Source organism: Dermochelys coriacea, chromosome 4, assembly GCF_009764565.3.
Source record: "Dermochelys coriacea isolate rDerCor1 chromosome 4, rDerCor1.pri.v4, whole genome shotgun sequence".
Classification (NCBI taxonomy): Eukaryota; Metazoa; Chordata; order Testudines; family Dermochelyidae; genus Dermochelys; species Dermochelys coriacea.
Genome location: NC_050071.1, coordinates 92,870,924 through 92,893,468, shown reverse-complemented (window position 1 = coordinate 92,893,468; position 22,545 = coordinate 92,870,924). Strand labels below are relative to the sequence as shown.

The window sequence follows — 22,545 nt, the reverse complement described above, 5'->3', positions numbered from 1 at the left end:
CATCCAACAACTTCTATTGAAAGAGATCTGTTTTTTCCATCTCTGATTAGCACACTGATCAAAATACATTAAGTTCACTGAAGAGCAAAACACACATTTTTAAACTAAAAAGTTGTTCAGGAATGTTTTAACTTCAGATCAGATCAAAATGGAAAAAAAAATCACATCCATCCTTAGACACGGTTCAGTGTAAACATTTTGGAAAATATGAATATAAACAATGAAGCGATCAGACATTTGAAAAAAGTGTCACTGCCAGGTACACACAACAGGAGAGTCTTATTATATAACTGAAACACCCAGCAACAGCATAAAGCCATGCAAAGACACAGGTCTAACACTTTATAGTTTCACTACTATCTAATGTATTGATCAGATGCCCTGAGATATTTCATTCATTCTGTGCTTTCCCTCCAGCCTCGGGGAAGATTTTTGGACCGTCATAGGTCTTCACCTCCTTGATCTAGGATCTGATAATATCTTCTCTTGTCCTCTGCACTGGAGCTGTTCCCCACAACTCCCCACCTAGGTTCCAACCCCTTCCCACCTAGGCCGGCTGGAGATAGGATGGAGATTCCAGTGCCCTTCCTCCCCCTCCCACAGAATGGTCAGATGGCTACCAATGGTGCTTCTCCTACATATCTTCAGGAACTTTAAGGAAGTCCTCAAGACATGAAGGTTTTCTTTAACATCCCTAAAATATGTCCATGTGTTCAGAATTAATGAGGTGTGTGTAAAGAATCTCTAGCTGCTTCCCAACCTCTCCAAGAACTGGAAAAGGACTTAGATCAGTCTCCTCCATTTGCTGTCTTCACCTGTTCTATTTTTCCCTAATCTCTTTCTTTTCTTTAAAACAAAAACAAAAAACACAACTAAGTATGTTAGTAAAATGTTAAACATATATTAAACATGAAGTGAGAATGTTAATATTTGCATATTAACATTGCCTCTCAACATAAATATAGAATTTCTGATTACTAGTCTATTAATGTAGACTTTAAGTATATCAGGTGCATAAAGAATATAATAGGTAAGATGAGTGAGTTAATACTATCACAAGAATCTTCCTTTTTTTTTTGTATTTCATGACTTGTCTAAATGTGTAAGCCTACCATTAACTTCTTGCATTTCAATGTATTTTTGTTTTGTTTTTTGTCCAATTAGAACAACATACTCAAAAAGCTGTCCCGCAGCTAGCATATTTCTAAGGACTCTGATTCTAAAAACATATTAAATATTGGTTTCAGCTTTTTGTGAGGTGGCTTGCTTCACAAAAAACTCAGTTAAAAAAAAGAGAGAGAGAGAGAGAGAGAGAGATCAGCACAGATTCCAATAGTTCCGCTACTAGCTAGACTGTCTGCTTGTCGAGAACAGAAGCTCAGCAGACTACTCTCTGTAAACATGCCCCAAAAACTGTCATACTTCATAGTACAAAGGAAAGAGGCAACACTAAGCACTTGCATCAGTGTATTTATCATCCTCCACGTAACACTACCACTTGATAGGCTTTTGAATCTTAAAAAAAAAAAAAAGCAAGCTCCAAAAACACAACTGCATCATGCTTGAGCAGAAATTGTTCTCATCTAGCCTCAAAGTTCACCAGAGGCCAACTAACTATAGTGGGATAAGAATTAGAGAATAATGTAAATGCTTTAAATTAGTGGTCTCCAAACATGGGACGTGCCCCCCTGAGAGTGGGTGTGGAGAAATGTCTGGGAGCTTGCAGTAGGACACAGGCCAGCCTGCGCAGGGGAGCAGGGGGGGAGCAGGGAAGGAGCACCACCCAGCCCTGCTCTGCCCACAGCTCCAGCCCCTGGCCACAACTACAGCCCCAGCTCCACTCCTGGCCCTAGGCCGCCAGCCCCCAGTCCCTAGGCTACAGCTCCCGGCCCCCGGGCTGCCGATTTCACTCCCAGCCCAGGGGAGCATGGACACATGCCATTACTGTTAAGGCGGGGCATGAGAGGAAAAGTTTGGACATCACTGCTTTAAATGCTTGGGACTGAAGGAAGTATGGATGCTGAAATATTCCACATTATAGCCCCGGTGAAGGGTATATTATAATGCTTACCCATGTTCATCTTAATGGGCAAGTTTTCTCTACTTGCAGCCTCCACTAGGTGTCTCCTAACTTCCATCACAGCCTCCTTTTGTCTGAGATTCATTAAGGACTCCCAGAGTGCTTTGGCAGCTGGATCACTGTAAAAAAACAAAAACAAAAACAAGAGGGTTACACTAAACATCTGTTGCATAATTAAATAAGTTTAAGGCAACATTTACAGTTTAAAATGCGTGTTCATATGTAGTAACTTCTATGAGGTGGACAGTATACAGACTGGTTTCAGAGTAGCAGTCGTGTTAGTCTATATTTGCAAAAAGAAAAGAAGTACTTGTGGCACCTTAGAGACTAACAAATTTATTTGAGCATAAGCTTTTGTGAGCTACAGCTCACTTCATCGGATGCATTCAGTGTTAACTTTTAAAAATGGATACTGTGATTCTATATTAAAAGCTCATATTAGCTTGTTACAAACTGGCATTGCAAGTAACACACCAACATTTTCACAGATACTAACATAAACTAAAACAAACAAGACAGCCCAGATGTAACCACTAGTGTTCACTTCGGAAATATCAACAATACTCTGAAGTTTTTCAAATATTGCAACTGAAGCACAGATAGGCTCGAACTCCAAAGTTTGGGTCTGGATCTTGGTGCAAACATTCCTAAAATTTGGGAGCTGGTGTGCTGATTTGATACAAATGGGGCTTTGTTTATTGTCCTCATATTTACATATAAGAAATGAACAATCTGCAATAAATCTTAACAGTTCTTACGTTTTTGGTATCTACAGAACATAAACATTATTTACAGTTAGCTTTTAATAAAAGACGCCTAGTATTTTATTTGGCTCATCTGCATTCATTTCCTCATCAGTATTCTCTCTCACCCAAGACACTGTATTTTATATAATGAATGGCTCCGGTGTTTTCTCTGGAACAAACCTGCCTTAAGCTAAGTCCACGCATATTTGATTCACTGGGTTGGTTTTTTGGCTTGTTTGTTTTTTTAAAATAGCTTCCTTCTGTTTTCTCTCAGATTTTTTCCTCCTATTTTTCCTCTAGAGACCGTACCACAAGTTTACCGTATGCCAGAAATAACGGTTTTGTTTTATGAAATACTCGTAATTGAGTTGATACCTGTGTTGTGCTCTCTCCACTGATATGGTCTGGTTATGTTAAGTCCACCATATCATCCTCCAGTGCATGCGAGCGTGCTTTCCAAGCCCCTCTATTAGTAGCCCAAGATTCCCATAATCTCTATTTGGATTTGGCAGGAGCCATGGGGAGAAGTGGAGGATGGGAAGGAAATTAAACACCTCCCTCAGCTAACCAGGTTGGAGGAGGGAGTGTATATTTTATGTGTGTATGAATGAGAGCGCAAGCATTTCATCCCATTAATGTGCTCTGAGAAAGACAATCCAAGCTAAATAGCAGAGAAAATTTGTAGTAAATTGGGGAATAGTCTCCCCAGGGAAATGGCAGGAGACCCATCACTTGAGACATTTAAAAATTAGCCTTGATAAAGTACTAGAAAAATATCCTGTACAGCACGATCCTGCATCAACAGAGGAACTGACTAGATGACCTAAAGAGTCTCTTCATTTCTAATTTCAAGCACACTTATTACATCTCTCTCAGGCCAATGAGGCCTGGGGGGACAGCTCCTTCTAGAGACCACCCAGCCCACTTGTGATGCAGCCACAAGCAATACCAGTCACTCCACTTGCAAGGATGGTCTGAGTGCACTGTCATAATGGCCAGCCCAGCATCAGACTAATCTCTTTTAACACAAAATGGAGTATTAAAAACTTTAATATGTTTTTAGAATCAGAGTCCTTAGAAATATGCTAGCTGCGGGACAGCTTTTTGAGTATGTTGTTCTAATTGGACAAAAGACAAAGCAGAGGTTCCAAGGGTAACTGTATGCTTCAACACAACTTACTTGAATTAATGCACTGCTGTGTTACTTTACATTTATGAGTCTTGGATTGTTTGGGTTTACTGCTTAAATTCCTTTCTAGTTATCATCATCATTCAAAAATGTAACTAACTGACCCTACTCAGACCACTCTTATAGGGCATTGTCTACACTATCATTTTAAAATGTGTCTGAGGGTTAGGTTCCTATATAGTTATCCCTTGTTCTAGGTGCAACACTCGTACACTCTGCAGCATACATGGGATCCTAACCAACTTCCCAAACCATGGTATAGCCTTGGATGTGATTTGCTCAAGACTGTCTGGACCTTAGCTGTATCCCCATCACACTACACAATGAAACCATTCTGTAACTGGGTCCCCGACACATAGCATTATGGGGAATCTTCCGCAGTGATAATTTACAATGGTGCTTCGAGGGTGAGGGGGAAGGAGTAGCCCTGGTTGGCTCTCATCTCTCTCCTCCCCTCCTCTGAATGTTTTCCCACTGTCCACCACCCCACTCCCTGCCACTGCTTTTTCTCATGTCTGTTTCTCCCTTATGCCTCAGTTTTCTATGGACCCATCTAGAGAGTACATCATCAGATGGTTTTACTCAATTTTTATTCTGAACATTCTTTCTCCTCTGCTGATTGACTGTTTTCTCCAGTAATCCCCATCCTCACATTCTCTTCACTGGAGCACCCTCTCCCATGCTCTTCCATTCTTTGTCCCCCATTCTCTTATCTCCCTTTCTTTGTTTTTATTCCTTTAGCTAATCCCTTTCAGACTCTCTATTACCAACTCCAAATTCGCAATTATTATTAATCTGGCTCAAAATATTAGGAAATTGCCTTAAGATCATCTATTTTTTAAAGAAGCTAATAAATTTTGACTGGTTTCAGAGTAGCAGCCGTGTTAGTCTGTATCTGTAAAAAGAAAAGGAGTACTTGTGGCACCTTAGAGACTGACAAATTTATTTGAGCATAAGCTTTCGTGAGCTACAGCTCACTTCATCGGATGCATGCAGTGGAAAATACAGTAGGGGGATTTTATACACACAGAGAACATGAAACAATGGGTGTTACTATACACACTGTAATGAGAGTGATCAGGTGAGGTGAGCTAATACCAGCTGGAGAGAAAAAAATCTTTTGTAGTGATAATCAAGGTGGGCCATTTCCAGCAGTTGACAAGAACGTGTGAGGAACAGTAGGGGGGGGGGGGGGAAATAAATATGGAGAAATAGTTTTACTTTGTGTAATGATACATCCACTCCCAGTTTTTATTCAAGCCTAATTTAATGGTGTCCAGTTTGCAAATTAATTCCAATTCAGCAGTCTCTCGGAGTCTGTTTTTGAAGTTTTTTTTATTGTAATATTGCCACTTTTAGGTCTGTCATCGAGTGACCAGAGAGGTTGAACTGTTCGCTGACTGGTTTTTGAATGTTATAATTCGTGATATCTGATTTGTATCCATTTATTCTTTTACGTAGAGACTGTCTGGTTTGGCCAATGAATTTTGACTGTCTTTTTGGCCTTCTGGTTTTTGAGAATTCGGAGTTCACATTTTCCTGCTTTTCTCCACAACCATGAGGCTAGAAACTTTTTTTTTTTAAATGAAAGTAAGCTGAGGTTTTCACACACATGCCTCCAGGAGCTGGGGCTTTAAGAAAAGCACTAAATATAGCAGTGCTTCTGACAAAATTCTGAGAGTTAGAAGAACAGCTGTCTTTCCTTCTCTCCCACCCTGGGCCTACAGCATATTATATTTAAACATAAATAATCAAATTTAGAAAACCCACCAAAAAGTATATACATTAAAACAGCAAAACATGGAATTTCTGTTATATGTTTTTCCCTCACCCTCTGTCTATCTTTACAGCAGTGTGGTCTAGTGGATAGAGCACAGGACTGGAACTCGGGAGACCTGGGTTCTATTCAGGGGTCAGCACCACCATGCTGCACAACAGACACTTGACAAAATTACCGGACTTAGTGACGGACATTGGCGGAGGGAGCTCTGGGCTGAGGCAGGGGTTGGTGTGTGGGAAGGGGTGTTTGGGCTCTGGGCTGGAGGTGTGGGTTCTGGTGTGGGGCCAGAAATGAGGGGTTCAGGGTGTGGTAAAAGCTAGATATTATTACTTAGATAACAGATTTTTTTAAAAAAAACAAAACAAAAAAAACCACCCAGATTTATGGCTGAGGCAGACTGATGTACTAAAACAAACAAAGCTCTACTTTTTTCAGCTATTTCTCATAACTTTTGACCCAGTGGGTTTTCTTTACTCTTACTGGCTTACGTTGTGGGACTGAGGGTTGTTTTAATGTGCTAAAACAGCAAAAAAAGACAAGTATGGTGAAGTCTTAGAGCTGACTGGGGCCTGCCATATTCCCATGTGCCTGTAGATTTGCACAAATTACAATGAATATTTCCAGACAAAATTCTGGTTGCTTAAGAAAGAAAAACAGCAAGAAGGGTAAACAACAATAGAGATACCACAGATATTTTTCTTTCTGCAAATGTAAGAAACAAATACCCCAAGCTCTAGGTCTCTGTATACAACTATTTTAAAATACAAAAAATGAAATAAGAATCCATAATGCAAAATACTTGATTGCTCAAGGCCAACGCTCTCAAAAATAATCCACTTAACAATTCAGAATGTCTCATCAATAATACTCCACAAGCAGCAATCCCCAATCCCTCATGTCACCCCTTCCTGAAAAGCCTGAGAAAGCAGATAAGCCGTGCAGCATGCCCTGACAGTGAACAAATATGGACACTATGGGTATAAGCCTGGATCTGAGCCCAGGCTCAAGCCAAACCCCATTTACAACCGCACAGCAAATGTGCTAACCTCGGGCTCATACCCAGGGTCCCGGGACCCTGCAGGGCTGGAGAGTTCAAGCCCATGATAAGTTGGGATCTAAGGTCTGAGCCCTATTGCTTTCCTGTGTGCAAACAGCCCCAGCTTCACATGGGTCCTGAAAGTCTCCAGATGTATCCCAGAATACATGGCAGCAAAGGAGCAGTGCTGTAGGCAGTCAGCCCAGTGTCTGAGTACCATTACTGCCTGGCTGAGAGTGCTACCCTTTCCTGCTCCAGCTCCTCCTCACTGCTATGTGGAGTTTGCCCCAAGCAGGGAACAGAGCTGACAGGCGGGAGGAGACTCCCAGGCAGCGGGATGTTGGGGGAGGGTCATCCCTCCCCTGGGCATGCTGAGCCGGGAGCCCTGCCACTCCCCCTCCCGGCAGGGTGGTGCTTGGTTCTCACTCTGTTCTCTGGCCCTTACTCCTGGGACCCGCCTACCTTCCATGGGGCTGCGTGCACTGTCACGCTGGCGAGTGGGAGCCAGCCCCAAAACTTCCCTGCAGCCTCCTGCAGCAGTGGCCCTGGTACCTCCTCAGTGCAGGGAAGTTTTGGAGCTGGCTCCCACTCACTGTCCTCACAGTGCACACAGCCCAAAGAGAGTGGGATCAAGTGGCTGCCCTGCAGGAAAGGGGGCAGCAGAGCTCCCACTCAATACAGCTGTGGGAGGGATGACTCCCAACACCCCAGCCACTCCCCACCCCTATAGAACCCTACCCTCACCGGGGCTGCATCTGAAGGGGCACCTGGGCAGTGTGCACTGTGAGGTCAGTGAGTGGGAACCAGCCCCCAAACTTCCCCATAGACTCCCAGGGATCCCGATCCCTGCCTCCCAGGGTGCGGCAGGGGCAGGGATAAGGGATCCCTGGAAGGTGCAGGAGCACACAGCACCCTAAGCTCAGGGGTGCACTTTTCCACTTCATAGCTGGCAACAGCCAGGCTGGGGAGGGGGAAGTGTTTTTCCTCTGATGCCTTCATTTTATGTCAAACTTCAAAACAAACAGAAAAAAATTAATAAAAACCAACCAAAAACACCTGCATTGAATATTCCATCTTAAACATTAAGAATTGTCAAGTTTCACTTTAATAGTTTGAAAGCCCTGGAGACCGATGTCCTAATTATCCTCATAATGGGGGCATTTTCGTGCCAATGTGACTCAACCTAGAGGTGTGGAGCCCAATTCTCAGATTAGAGGATAGTTCAGTATAAAACCTTCTCAAGCTGCTGTCATTCTACTGAGACAGCCAACAGAGGAGCTAATTATGTGATCATCTATTCATGTGCTCCTTATGGGCACCTGAGTCCTATCAATACCATCATCACAGCTGGGAAACAGGGAGGGCAGTAGAGATTTCCCACAGTGGCAACATATTCCTAGGGTGAAAGTGTTGATGTTGGGGGATGGGAGGAGGCGCTAGGCACTTTGGGATACGTTTACTTAGAGTTGGGTTTATGCACTGCAGTGTGTACGCCAGAGCCCTAGGTTTGAGCACAGGTTAGAAAATTCTTAACCTAGGGTTAAAATGCATGGTAGACATTCAAGCCCAGAGTTCCCTGGCACGGGTCAGCTGACTCGAGTCCCACTAACCCTGGACTTATACGGCTGTGTTGACAAAGCCTATGAGACTAAGGGTGCAGGGGGAAGTCAGCTCCAGACCCTAGGATTTCTGCAAAGAAAACTCCTCAGCAAGCAGCCCCTTCCATTTTAACCAAACAGCAATTAGCTCAGGCACTTCCGCTGATCACAACTGTCCTAATATTACACATGATGAGTGGCTGTCTTTCAGGGCCTCCAACCAGTTAGGGCTTTCTATGTCAAAAGCAAATTCTTAAATTCCATTAGGAAGCTATCCTTGATCTGATGTGAATTTTGGATCACTAATGTAATATGCTTCTCAGGGTAAACACTGTTTAATAAGTAGGTAAATATATGCGGCATGAACTTAACATTTCCCAATGATGTTAAGGTGCATCCTCATGCAAAGCATGTTGAAACAATCAAACCTCAAAGAGATATCATCAGTCGTCTCAAAATGTGTGAAACCAAAACCAGGAAGGCAGAGTCTTTTCCATTCCAGTTCTCTGGGCTCGTCAACCCAATCTCCTGGTTTCAACCAAAACCTCTCAGTGTTTTGGATAGCAAACAGGATAATTCAATTTACATATCTAGAGATGCTAAATACAAGAAATCAAGTATTTGCAGTAGGCCCTGTATTTCCCTATATAGAGAGAATACTGCAAAATCTGAGGTAAAGTAATTTAATTATTTACAGTAAAATTGGCAAATTTTTAAGGGTGAGCAGTGTATTCTTTCTCCCCCCTTAAAGAGAGATTAAAATATTACCCGATATCCAAAAAGGGAACAAAACAAAACAACAGCATGCAAGAGTAAAAACTTTGAAGGACAGAGGCGAAACTGAGCAGATTTGAGAGATTTTGGCCCAGATCCACAAAGATATTTAGGTTCCTTACTTCCCAGTGAAATCAATAGAAGTTAGGAGCCTAATAAACTCTCAGGATCTGGGTCTTTGTGATTAGAAAATTTTAGGGACGAAAAAAAGCAACTGTAATGTTTGCTACTGAAAACTGGAGTACGCTGTGCTGCTTTCCTAATTAACAGTTATGCTTTATGGCTGAAAAGCTAATGAAACAATTAACCAGGAAAGCTAGCAGAGGCAAATGTGCACACAGCAAAAATGTACCAGTTTTTAAAAATTATATGATCAGCAAAAGAATTTTCTCTCTCTCAAAATACCATCCCTTCAGCCATACATAAAACTATACGGGGCATTGCCCCTGGGGCAACTTTGCATGAAGTGAAATACTACATTTTTACAGTGTTCTCTTACAGCTGTAAAATTCATAGATATACCAGCAAACTGGCATCATCCTGGGAAAGTGGACTCCACCCAGAATGCATAGCTTTACTATGTCAAAAGGCTCTTCAAGATTTTAAACTAGACTTCTATAGATTAAGGATGTTCTATCAGCAAACAGCCTGGCACCAAGAGTAAATCCTGTCTTTCACCAGTGCTACTTCAATCTGGATAAAGCACTTGAAATAGTTATGGCATGCAATAAATATCAACTGGAGTTTGCTAGAAAATAACAGGAAATACTAATCATAAGATAAAATGTGAGTCTGTTTTCATTTATAAGAAGGTTGTTAAGTAGTGAATCATGGGAATAACTCAATGAAGTGCAAAGTAGAAAAATGGAGTGAGTAGAGGGAGAAAAAAAAACACATATCCCATGGGTCAGCCATACCTGATCTTTCAAAATGAATCTGCTAATATGTATTGTTTATTCATGGCACAAGATCAGTTTACTCACATATGCTTTAGTAGGTCACATCACTTTTTGTTAGCACAACCTAGTGTCCTAGTGTTAGGACAACTAGTTATTAAAATAATTTAAACAGAACAACACAGTCGCAATTGCCAAAACCATGAAAAATAGCCTGTTTTTGCATTGTGCATCATATTGCAGCAAGGGCTAGCAGCTGATTGATTTAAAGAGTAACACAAAAATGTTCAGATGTACTCTTCTGCAGTTCCTCTCTCCCCTCCATTGCAGCTCTAGAGAATGGTTTCAATTTAAAAAAGAATTAGCTCCATAATTTGTCCAGTGAATATACATGTAATGAGTACAATAGTAAATGGATTAGAACAACATAGAGAAGGGTCTTTCTTTGCTGCCTGCCCCCTTTGTAACTCTGACAAAGTTACTACGTTGTGTTTTAGAATCCCAAACTAAATGAAACACAGAGATAGGATCACCTTATTTGCCACTATTATTCAAAGCAAAGAATGGAAGAGAAAGTCCCTCTCCGCTCACTGTCTTCCTATTCCCTCCCACAGTGCTCTTCCCCTCCTCCTTTTTCATCTTTGGTTCCTGTACTCTCACCCCAAGTAGTTTATTCTGATCACACAGACACTGATTTTACACTTCTGTACCTCTACTGACTTATATACAGTTCTCTCCTCCAGCTCCTCTTTCCCGCCATCTCCTGCTGCTTTACATATCTGTATATGTTATCAGAGGCATTTTGTGAACCACAATATTCACAATGCACTTATCTGTTGCTACAATGGATTTTACTTTTAATTTTTTATTACAAAAGCAAAACAAAATATAAACCATTACATTTTAATATTCTTAAAACTAACAAAATTCTTTACACTCATAGAACCTTACATTCAAGAAACCCTAAATCACATTAATAATATTAACTTTCACAACACCCTTAGGTATTACAACACATATTTTACACAGAGGAAAATGGGAGGCACAGAAGTTAAGCAACTTGCCCAAGGCCAGAACGAGAGCCTGACAAAAGCAAAGAATAGAACTCAGGGTTGAAATCTTGGCCACCTCTGACATCTATCAGTGTTTTGCCAGGGATTTCACCACAGATTTTTAAGGCTTGCATCTTATTTTTACCATGTAGTCTCGCTACCTAATAAACCAGCACAACCACGAGGTATTGCTAATGTGCTACAATTCCACGTTTGTGCTTTTTAAAAAAGTTGTACGCCCAACAAGTATGGAACATCACATTCATCATTAAGGTTAAAAAAGACAGACATATATAACAAGACTTCTCAGTAAGAGCAATGCCATTTGATCCTTGTAGAATAAGATTTTTTTTTTTTAATGACACCCAATTTACTGCAGATTCCTCTTTCTTTCGTAAAGGGCTTCAAACATTTCATAGAAATGAAGTGGAAAACATCATTCTGTATTCTAAATTTTTGATTGCCTATCCAGTGTAATTTTACAAGTAAACAAGTTTTGTTTAAATCAGAAAACTCTTGGATGTGACACTATATCCATGAAAACAGGGTGGTTTGTAACAGAAGTTAAGCTGCAACTTTTATACTTCATGCCAGGGGATGCTATTGTTATCCTCTAAGTTGGGGGCTCCTCACATTTGAAGTAGCAACATGAACTTAGAAGCTGACATGTAATTAGACAAGGAAACTTATTACCAAGGTAACAGGGGGCATATACAGAAGGTATTGTACTGAAACATACTCTCCCTCATCCCGATTACCCCTGCTTAGAAAGGATTGGCCTGTATGTAAATTTACATATTTTACAAATATATTTTTTAAATTCCTTTCCCATTTGAAAGAGCATTTGTCCCTGTTCTTAGATTATGAAGGACCCGACAGGACCATTGTGATCATCTAATGTCTCTGGTATGCTCTCCTGCATAACACAGGACATAAGGACAGGTTGCATCCGATGAAGTGAGCTGTAGCTCACGAAAGCTTATGCTCAAATAAATTTGTTAGTCTCTAAGGTGCCACAAGTACTCCTTTTCTTTTTACAGGACATAAGGGTTCCCTAAATTAATTCCTGTTTGAACTACAAAAAGAAATGAGGACTTGTGGCACCTTAGAGACTAACAAATTTATTTGAGCATAAGCTTTCAGGAGCTACAGCTCACTTCATCGGATGCACAGTATATCTTATAGAAAAACATCCATTCTTGACTTAAAAATTTCCTTGATGGCGAATCCATCACAACCCTTGGAGAATTGTTTCAATGGTTCATTAACCCCATTGTTTTAAAAGTTACACCTTACTTCTAGCCTAAATTTGACTAGCATCCACTTCCAGCTAGTGGAATAAGATCCACTTGGATCTTATACCTTTGTAAGCTAGATTGAAGAGCCCTCTATTACCAAATTTCTGTCCTCCATGCAGATACTTACAGATTGTGATCAAGTCACTCCTAAAGATTCTTTCTGATAGATTGAGCTCCTCGAGTCTATCACTATAAGACCTATGTGACAGAGGACTGAGAGCCAGGAGCTGACTGAGCGCACTGATCACTTCAGCATTAATTAGTACCCCCAGATCGGATTGGGGTCTGATGAACTACAAAGTTAATTATCTGTTACCTGAGAGGGTAGTTAAAAAGCACTGGAAGAGGCTGTAGAGTCCAGAGGAAGTAAGAGCTCAGGGCAGTAAGATCTCTTTATTTCCTTTCCTGGAGAAAGGGTGGACCAAAGAAAACTGCAGCATTGCTGCACGGGATAATGATTGTGGTTTGGTGGAGGTAATATAAATAAAACTCAAAGAACTATTAAACAGAAAATAGAACTTGCCCCGTTACAGCATGTTTTCCAATTCTTTATTCATCCTCGTGGCTCTTCGCTCAACCCTCTCCAAATTATCAACATCCTTCTTCAAGTGCGGACACCAGAACTGGAGACAATATTCCAGCAGCAGTTACCCTAGTGCAGTGGCTTTCAAATTTTTTTTTTTTTTTACTGGTGACCCCTTTCACACAGCAAGCCTCTGAGTATGATCCCCCCCTTATAAATTAAAAACACTTTTTTATATATTTAACACCATTATAAATGACGGAGGAAAAGCAGGTTTGTGGTGGAGGTTGACAGCTCACGACTCCCCATGTAATAACCTCCCGACCCCCTGAGGGGTCCTGACCCCCCAGTTTGAGAACCCCTGCCCTAGCGTCTAACACAGCAGTAATGTAATCTTCCTACTCCTTCTCAGTGTTCCCTTTTTTATAACACACCATAACACCTATATCCTTTTCAGAATCACTACTTCCCAGGATAGATTCCCCTATCCTATTAGTATGTCCTACATTCTTTGTTCCTTTAGATGTATGACTTTACATTTGGCTGTAGTGAAACGCATAGTTTGCTTGCACCCAGTTTACCAAATAATCCCGAGCACTCTGTATCAGTGAGCTGTCCTCATCTTTATTTACCAGCCCTCCTATCTTTGTGTCACCTGCAAACTCTGGCAATGATGATTTTGTTTTTTTCCAGGTCATTAATAAAATGTTAAGTAGCATACAGCTAAGAACCAACCCCTGTGCAATCCCACTATAAACATACCTGCTCAGTGATGATTCCCCATTTACAATTTTGAGACCTATCATTTAGCCAGTTTTTAAATCCATTGAATGTGTGCCATGTTTATTTTGTATACTTCTAGTTTCTTAATCAAAATGTTGTGTGGTACCAAGTCAAATGCCTAACAGAAGACAAAGTATATAACATTACATCAACACCATGATCTTTATCAACTAAACATGTAGTCTCATCAAAAATAATCATCAAGTTAGTTTGACAGGATCTATTCTCCATAAACCCAGGATGACTGGTATTAATTATATTAACCTCCTTTAATCCTTTATTAATCCATTCTGTATCAGCAGTTTCATCAATTTTGCCCAGTATCGACATTAGGCTGACAGGCCTATAATTATCCAAGTCAACCCATTTACCCTTTTTAAGTGTTGGCACAACATTAGCTTTCTTCCAGTCCACTGGAACCTCCTCACTGTTCCAGGACTTATTGGAAAATCAACTGTAACAGTCCCGCCAGCTCCTCGGAGAGCTCTTTTAAAACTAAATTAGGAGACAGTACCTGTGACTCTTGTTTCCACATCGGAGCTCTTGTTACTCAAGTGGAAGAAGAAGGGGAAGTTTTAACTTTTTTTTTTTTTTTACTGTTTAAATTGCTTATTGTGCACAGGAGCAAGGAGAAGTGGAGAAGAGGGTATGTGGAGTAGTATGAGTGAAAAATGATGGGGAAGAATGGCAAGCAAGTGGCACTCATGTCTGCTCCTGGAATCCTGAAGGCAACAGCTGAAATATAGGGGTTTGCATAAGTGAGAAAACATCTGAACCATTGGGAGTCAGTAACTGTACAGCATTCCTGCCCAGATTATCTGACACAATTGCATTTCAATATAACTGAAGTAACCATTTACCACTTTTTAATCATTTATTTTATATTTAAAAATGGAAGGACCATGAAACATATTGCACAGATTCTGTGGTTTCTAGGTCAGCAGAACTACTTCACTTGACATCTATGATGCTCAGTTAAATTGTGTATATTTTTGCAAAAAGGAAAAAAGTCAGTACGGATTAAATTAGAGCTTCATTAATTCTTCATTGCTGCCCAAGACCGAGTGATTGCTCAGAAAATGAGCAGGTAGCCAGAGTACCTTTCACTCTGATGCATTAACTCCCAAGTTTGTTTTAAAAAGGAGGAAGCAACTTCCACATTAATTGCTAAGTAGTTCAAAAAATAATAATGTGATTGTTAGATTTTTTTTTCCTTGCTGTAACGATCTTCTATGATCAACAATGTGTCATTTGAACCCTGATGAACTGTGATAAGCCCAAAACTGTGACAGGAGGTATAAAGTTTGACTACAAGCCGTAATCAAGGGCCAGTGCACTGAGAGTCACAATTTCCCTCCTAGTTCCCTTGCTACTTCAGGGAGCAGTAACTGTGCTCAAATCTAAATCTAGTGTAGCATATATTCCAAAAAAGCGCAGCAAAAGCCCTCCATGACGCAACAAAGAAGCAGACCGGCAGAGTCCCCTCCAACCAACACACCGCCAGATTCCCAAGCGGTTCTCTGGATGGCGAATTTGGACGGGACGGTGGTGACATCGCTTCACTGTGGTCCCACGCTCACAATGCTATGCGTCGCCTGGGGAAGCGCATCAGCTGCCGCTGGGAGTGGTGCGAGGAGTGCCAGGAGCTGGGAGTCCTGGTACCGCAGATCAGCTCTGACGACAACACCATCGTCACCCTGAGCGCCAGGGGCATGCTGGAGAGGACCCTGAAGGCGGCCATCCACTTGCTGTACATGGAAACCCTGAAGCGTAAACCAGACCAGGGTAAAGTCTTCGAACTGACCAGCAAGTGGGACGCCAGCAACCACTTCCTCACCGGGGGCAGCTTCACCCATTTCGCCGACTGGCGGTTCATCCACCGCGCCTGACTCAACTGTGTCCCACTCAATGGAGCCGTCCGCCACGGGAACTGAGACATGCGTTGCAGGAAGTGCGGCTACTCCAACGAGACCCTGCCCCACTGTGCAGCTGCAAGCCCCACTCCAGAGCCTGGCAGCTGTGCCACAACGCCATCCAGAACCGCCTGGTGAAACCCATCGCACCGCGCCTGGGGGAGGTAGCCGTGAACTCCACCATCCCTGGGACGGACAGCCAGTTGCGACCTGATGTGGTAGTCACCGACGAGGACCCAGAAAAAGATCATCCTCATTGACATCATGGTCTCCTTTGAGAACAGGACCCCGGCCTTCCGCGAATCCCGAGCTCATAAGATGGAAAAATACACCCCCCTGGCCGACACCCTGAGAGCGAAGAGCTACGAGTTGCAGATGGATGCCCTGATTGTCAGAGCCCTGGGCGCTTGGGACCCCTGCAACAAGCGTGTGCTGCAGACCTACGGGATCGGTCAACGGTAGGCACGGCTCATGCGGCGCCTCATGGTCTTGGACACAATCCGATGGTCCAGGGACATCTACATCGAACACATCACCGGCCATCGACAATACCAGGAGGAGTGAGCCAGTACGACATCATGCATCAACTATGGGAAAGGGACTGAGAGACTTTTTCCATTGGACCATATGAACTGGAACCATAAACTCACTGAATATTAAATCCCAGCAAATGAGGGTAGATCCATCCTCATCATCGTATCCGTTCATTATACTCCACAATGAACATAGCCACTATATGGACAACATACCCCCATATCTCAATGTCTGTACTTTGACTCGTTAAACTTTTACCCCCAATCAGGGAGATTGCAGATTATGTATTCCTTACGCCACCCGCTCCTAAACTGAATTTCGCACCCCTTGATAATCTGTACTTCATTCCCGGATAACTAGAAACTTCTATGCCTAAACTCTGTACCATTTTCTTTTTACTTCAACTTTATCTTAATAAAATTATATTCCAAAAAAGTGGCAAAGAGTCCTGTAGCAGAGGTATTGGAGCATGAGCTTTCGTGGGTGAATACCCTATGCAAGGCTCTCATCCTCCCAAGTGCATGATGTGGGAACATATCAGCTCTGCAGAACCCACTTGCCTTATCATGCAGACAGCCATGATGCTGGTAGTTGGCACAGGAGTGTAACAGAGGTCCTGGAAAAAGAAAAGGAGTACTTGTGGCACCTTAGAGACTAACAAATTTATTTGAGCATAAGCTTTCGTGAGCTACAGCTCACTTCATCGGAGGCATTAATCCACCGAATGCATCCGATGAAATGAGCTGTAGCTCACGAAAGCTTATGCTCAAATAAATTTGTTAGTCTCTAAGGTGCCACAAGTACTCCTTTTCTTTTTGCGAATACAGACTAACACGGCTGCTACTCTGAAACCTGTCATTATGCAGGGGTCCTGAGTCATTGCATTATCCAGGTCACAATTTGGCCCTGACTTAGCTGCACTCTTTTATTTCATATTTATGAAAGTGACAATGTGGCTCTCATACATATATAATGTAACTGGCTCCAGAGAGGGGCAAGTGTTAATGTTTTTAGATTTTGTTTTTCAAAAATAAATCCCTGGCATTACTGTATATGCATCAAGAGGACAAATGTACACTTTGCTAGATACAATACAATTAACTAAAAATTATTTAACTGAGTGCATGGCAGTGATTTCGCCTAAAGAAGCTAAAAATAAGAACAAAACATTTAATTCCCGAACTAACATAATGGCTAATCCAGGGTTTGTAATACTAATGGGACTATTTCTAAAATAATCAAAGACAACTTTTTAAAACCACTAAGATGGCTCATGTTAGTTGGCTGAACTTTTAACTCGAGGGAAAAGTCCACTCATGATGATTCACCTCGTCGATTACAGGAAGAGTTAATAGCTAGAGGCTCAGTTGAGCTATTAACTACAACATGTAACACTTATTAACAACATCTGTCTCAATCATAGAATTACAGTACAGGACTTTATCTTCATTTGGATTTAATGTGTTTAAATGCCCTCAATACATGGATTTTTCTAAAATCACCACATGCAAATGGACATTTGGAAAAAAAACAGATATCCAATATTAAAGAATATATATGTTTTCTTGAATAAATTAAGCTTATTTACCAGTCATTCCAAACCCTCAAGCCACTTGGTTGGTGTAATCTGCTCTAGACTCAACTGTGCCTGTGTATTTTGGCATAGTCTCAAAACTTTGAGGTTATTGTTTGATTTATGTGCCAAAAGTCCACAGATAAAGAACTAGTGACAGGCTGCTAGCTTCAGCCTTTACATGGGCTGTTTAGACAGACTTGCCCCTCACCCGCTTTCTGCATTTACTCAAGGAAGACTGTGTCACATCAAGATCAAGTTATCCAATTAGCCTATTGTTAGCATAACTTGATTGATAAGTCTAGCAATTCATTGAAAAAGTCACTGAAAGTGCTCTTGCCTCTGTTAAAAACATAACTTTTCTGTGTCTGAATAACGTGAAACATTTTTCTGAAATTTGCATTTTTCTACAGAGTGAAAAGCAATGTTTAAGCAATAATCACATGGTAGAAGACTGAAGGTAAGAGTCAGCAGAAGAAATCACAAGTTTATTTTTAATCAAAATGAAATAGGAGCACATCAGAAAAACAGCAACAGATTTTGTATGAAAAAACTAAAATGGTTTAACATAGGCCAATGCAAAGCGAATGAGCCCTATAGTCTTGTTTTTTTTAAATGAAAATTTATCTGAAATGCATCCGATGAAGTGAGCTGTAGCTCACGAAAGCTTATGCTCAAATAAATTTGTTATTCTCTAAGGTGCCACAAGCACTCCTTTTCTTTTTGCGGATACAGACTAACATGGCTGCTATTCTGAAACTTATAAAAGGCTCTTACTTTCAGATAAGATGACTTTGATTAAAGTGGAAAGTCCGATAGTTCTGAATCTTCAGCCAATGTGTTATAGAATGAAATTAAAGAAAAAGAAAATTCATGCTGAATATCCAGAAAGTTTCCTGAGAGCGAGGTCTATTAAACTGTGGAATGTCTCTTAAGAGAAATGGTCGAAGCATCTTTTGCTTGAATCTTTTAAAACTAGACTGCCTAATACTTTAGTGAATACACAGTAAAGGACCATTCTTGAATTGACAGGGAGTGAATTAATGTAGATGAACTCATAGATCTTTTCCAACACTGGCTTCTATGAGGTACAGAAGAGACTTATTAGGTAATTAGGAATTGCCAGAGTTGTTGGGCAAATGGTCTTTGTGCAGTTCTAGTTTCTAGAATGTTTTGATATCCTTTTATATTAAAAGGCATTATATAAATGTAATGTTATTATTTGATTCGGTTACATTCATTATGTTATATGTCAAATGAGAATATCATTTGAAAATTAAACTAACATGCTGGCTCTATTGGTTAGTGTAGTTTAATTCCAGTTTAAATATCCATAATAGCGAAGAGCTTATACTGAGAAAATTCAATAAATCTTATTTCCAGGAAAGATAACAACTAACAGATCTGTAATAAGCTGACTCACGCCAGTGTATCAGTTTGATGAAGGACTTTAAGGAGGACCTTGCATTTTAGCTCCTCTTACTGCTGCACCACTGTGCTGCTGAAGGGTGGCCAAAAAAGAAGAAATATGCCTCAATTTCTTTAAGAGAATAAGTTTTTTGGTACAAATGGATTAACTGGTTTAGGCATAAATTTCAGGGGCATGGTGTGGTGGAGACAGTGGTTTTTCAATTGGAAACAGCTGTGAATAACCCAAGGCTGTAACATTCTTGGAATTCTTCCAAATTCTAGTGGTGACCAGGAGTTGGAGGTTTGAGACCAACTAGTAAGAATATTGTTTTATTCAGTTAATTGATGATGGAAGAAGGGTTTTGGGGGGGGGGGAGGAAACAATCTATCAGCTAAAGTGTGTTATGAAGTTTTCAAGATATGTTGTGCTACAATATTTTTCAAAACACCACAGTCTTAAAGCAAACAGGAAAAGTCACTCAGAAGAGCCACTACTTCCTCTCACCAGTGGTGCCAGTTCCATTCAAGATACTCAAAGTCATTCTCATCTGATTGAGAAACTTGAAGAAGAGAAACTTAACTCAATAGTTATGTGCAAGGAGTAAATGGTACCTATACATTTTTTAAACACAAAAGAACAGCTACAAATTTCCCCAAAACAAAAACCTATATATTTTTACCAGCCTGGGGTTCACAAGCTTGATTATTAGTAAATATTATTCCAAGTATTCTTTAACAAGACAAATCCAGATCCAGCATATATTTTAGCTTTCTGTTCCAGAAAGCACTGGAAAGACGAACCAAGATCTGAATTATGGGATTCTTAAAGATCCAGTAGAGATCATTTACTTTAAAATGTATTCATAGCATTTAGCAGATAAAATCAGGGCTTTGGAGCTGTGCTCCAGCTCTGCTCCAGCTCCAGGCAAAAACTTGCAGCTCCACTGCTCCGGAGCTCTTCCACGGGCTCTGCTCCAAACCCCTGGATAAAATACAAAAAATTATAATACAGGCTGCCTGTCAGGCTTCTCTTGGGTACCCACAGCTTTAGAGGTAGCTGAAATAACAAGAAAGCCTTTTAGAAAAAGTTCTGTATTATGGTCAAACATGAGCTTGCACATAGGTCTGCACTATGACTCTCTCCAAATGAAAAGGAGTATTTACAAATGTATGCTGGTTAAGAATAAACAAGCAAATTTTCAAATGACCAGTAGTGGTAATTTATTGTAAGAATCTTGTTATCCATATACCAAGAGAGTATAGGAATGCAGGTAATCAGACAGACTTTCATCATTTGACTAAAGAATAGCATCTTTCCTCTTGGCTGTTCTGCTTGCATTACCTTTAGCTGCATGTTCCGAGAACCTATACACACTGGGAAGTGCCAGCCACCATCAGAGAATTTGAACTTTAAAGTAATTTATACCACATTTTTTAATTGTTTTATTACATCAATATTTTGAAGGAGTTAATTTTGTAACTAACTAACTGTCATGCATAATGGTGAAAATGTACATGTATGGAGAAGCATGTACATTAAAACATACAATGTACTTAATCTTAAAAGAATTAGGCACGATAAAGGGGAAATTATTTGCTTAGGAGCTAAGAAAAAAATATTAAATTTCATAAGATGTAGTTAAAGATAACTGCACTGAGGGTGAAATCCTGGGCCCGCTGAAGTCAATGGAAGTTTTGCCAATTTGCCACTTCTACTGAGCCAGGATTCATCTCCAGTCTTTTAAACAGGGAAGTTATTTACCTTTGTAACTGGAGTTCTTTGAGATGTGTGGTCCCTATGTATATTCCAGTGTGAGGTCCGCATGCATGCGCTCGAGACTGGAATTCTTGCAAGCAGTCTCAGTTGGTCTGTGCCTTGCCCCTGCTCTCCTTGTACTCTACACAGAGTGTACAAAAGGTGAGGAGGACCGACGGCTTCTTCAGTTCCTTCTCTACTGCAAATCTAGCCAAGATGCAAATCAGAGGGGAAGGACGACGGGTAGTGGAACACAGATAGGGTACATACATCTCAAAGAACTCTGGTTACAAAGGTAAGTAACTTCCCTTTCTTCTTTGAGTGCTGGTTCCTATGTCTATCTATTCCACTGTGAATGACTGACGAGCAATACTCAGAGAGAAGGAAGGTGCAAGGATGCAGATAGTATAGCTAATTGTAAAACCGCTGCCCCAAAGGATGCGTCAGCAGGGAGTCTTGAACTAAGGCTTAATGTCTCAAGAATGTGTGGTTGGAACTCCAAGTAGCTGCCCTGGAAATGTCAAACAGGGTTAGCTCTTGAAATAAAACCACTAAAGCCGCTTCTGCCTTTAGAGAGTGAGCCCTCATCCCATGTAGGGGAGAAAGCCGTGTCAACTGATAACAGTATAGGATACAGCCAGAGATCCACTCAAAGATCTTCTGAGATGTGATAGTCTGACCTCAGACTTGTTCTGTCACAGCAATGAAAAACCTACGCGACATTCTGATCGGTTTTGTTCTTTGCAGATAGAATGTCAATGCTCGTCACACATCAAGAAAATGAAGTCTCCTCTCCTCACTAGAGGTATGGGGCTTTAGAAAAAATACAGGTACTTGACTGGTTTATGTGAAATTCCAAAACCATCTTAGAATATGTCTACACTATGAAATTAGGTCGAATTTATAGAAGTCGGTTTTGTAGAAAGCGTTTTTATACAGTTGAGAGTGTGTGTCCCCAAACAAATGCTCTAAGTGCATGTAGTCGGCGGACTGCGTCCACAATAACGAGGCAACAGTCGACTTCTGGAGCTTTACAGTGTGGGTAGCTATCCCACAGTTCCCACAGTCTCCACCGCCCATTTGAATTCTGGGTAGAAATCCCAGTACCTGATGGGGCTAAAACATTGTCGCAGGTGGTTCTGGGTACATATCGTCAGGCCCCCATTCCTTCCCTTCCTCCGTAAAAGCAAGGGCAGACAATCGTTTTGCGCCTTTTTTCTTGAGTTACCTGTGCAGACGCCATACCATGGCAAGCATTGAGCCCGCTCAGATCACTTTGGCAATTAGGAGCACATTAAACACCACACGCATTATCCAGCAGTATAAGCAGCACCAGAACCTGGCAAAGTGAAACCGGGCGAGTAGGCAATGTCAGCGCGGTGACGAAAGTGATGAGGACATGGACACAGACTTTTCTCAAAGCACGGGCCCTGGCAATGTGGGCATCATGGTGCTAATGGGGCAGGTATATGCGGTGGAACACCGATTCTGGGCTCAGGAAACAAGCACAGACTGGTGGGACCGCATAGTGTTGCAGGTCCGGGATGATTCCCAGTGGTTGCAAAACTTTCGCATGAGTAAGGGCACTTTCATGGAACTTTGTG

General features: G+C 41.2%; 1 protein-coding gene across 3 annotated transcripts in view; it reads right to left on the bottom strand.

Moving 5' to 3' along the window:
* The window catches only part of SCFD2 (sec1 family domain containing 2), a 314,978-nt gene that overhangs the window by 262,376 nt on the left and 30,057 nt on the right, over positions 1–22,545 (bottom strand). For all 3 annotated transcript variants that reach the window (XR_006281078.1, XM_038398194.2, XM_043513828.1), the window contains exon 3: positions 2,072–2,199. Coding sequence is in view for 2 of the 3 variants with exons in the window: in XM_038398194.2 (XP_038254122.1) it covers positions 2,072–2,199 (128 nt within the window). In the remaining variant the exon portion in view is untranslated. The remainder of the gene's footprint in view (positions 1–2,071; positions 2,200–22,545) is intronic.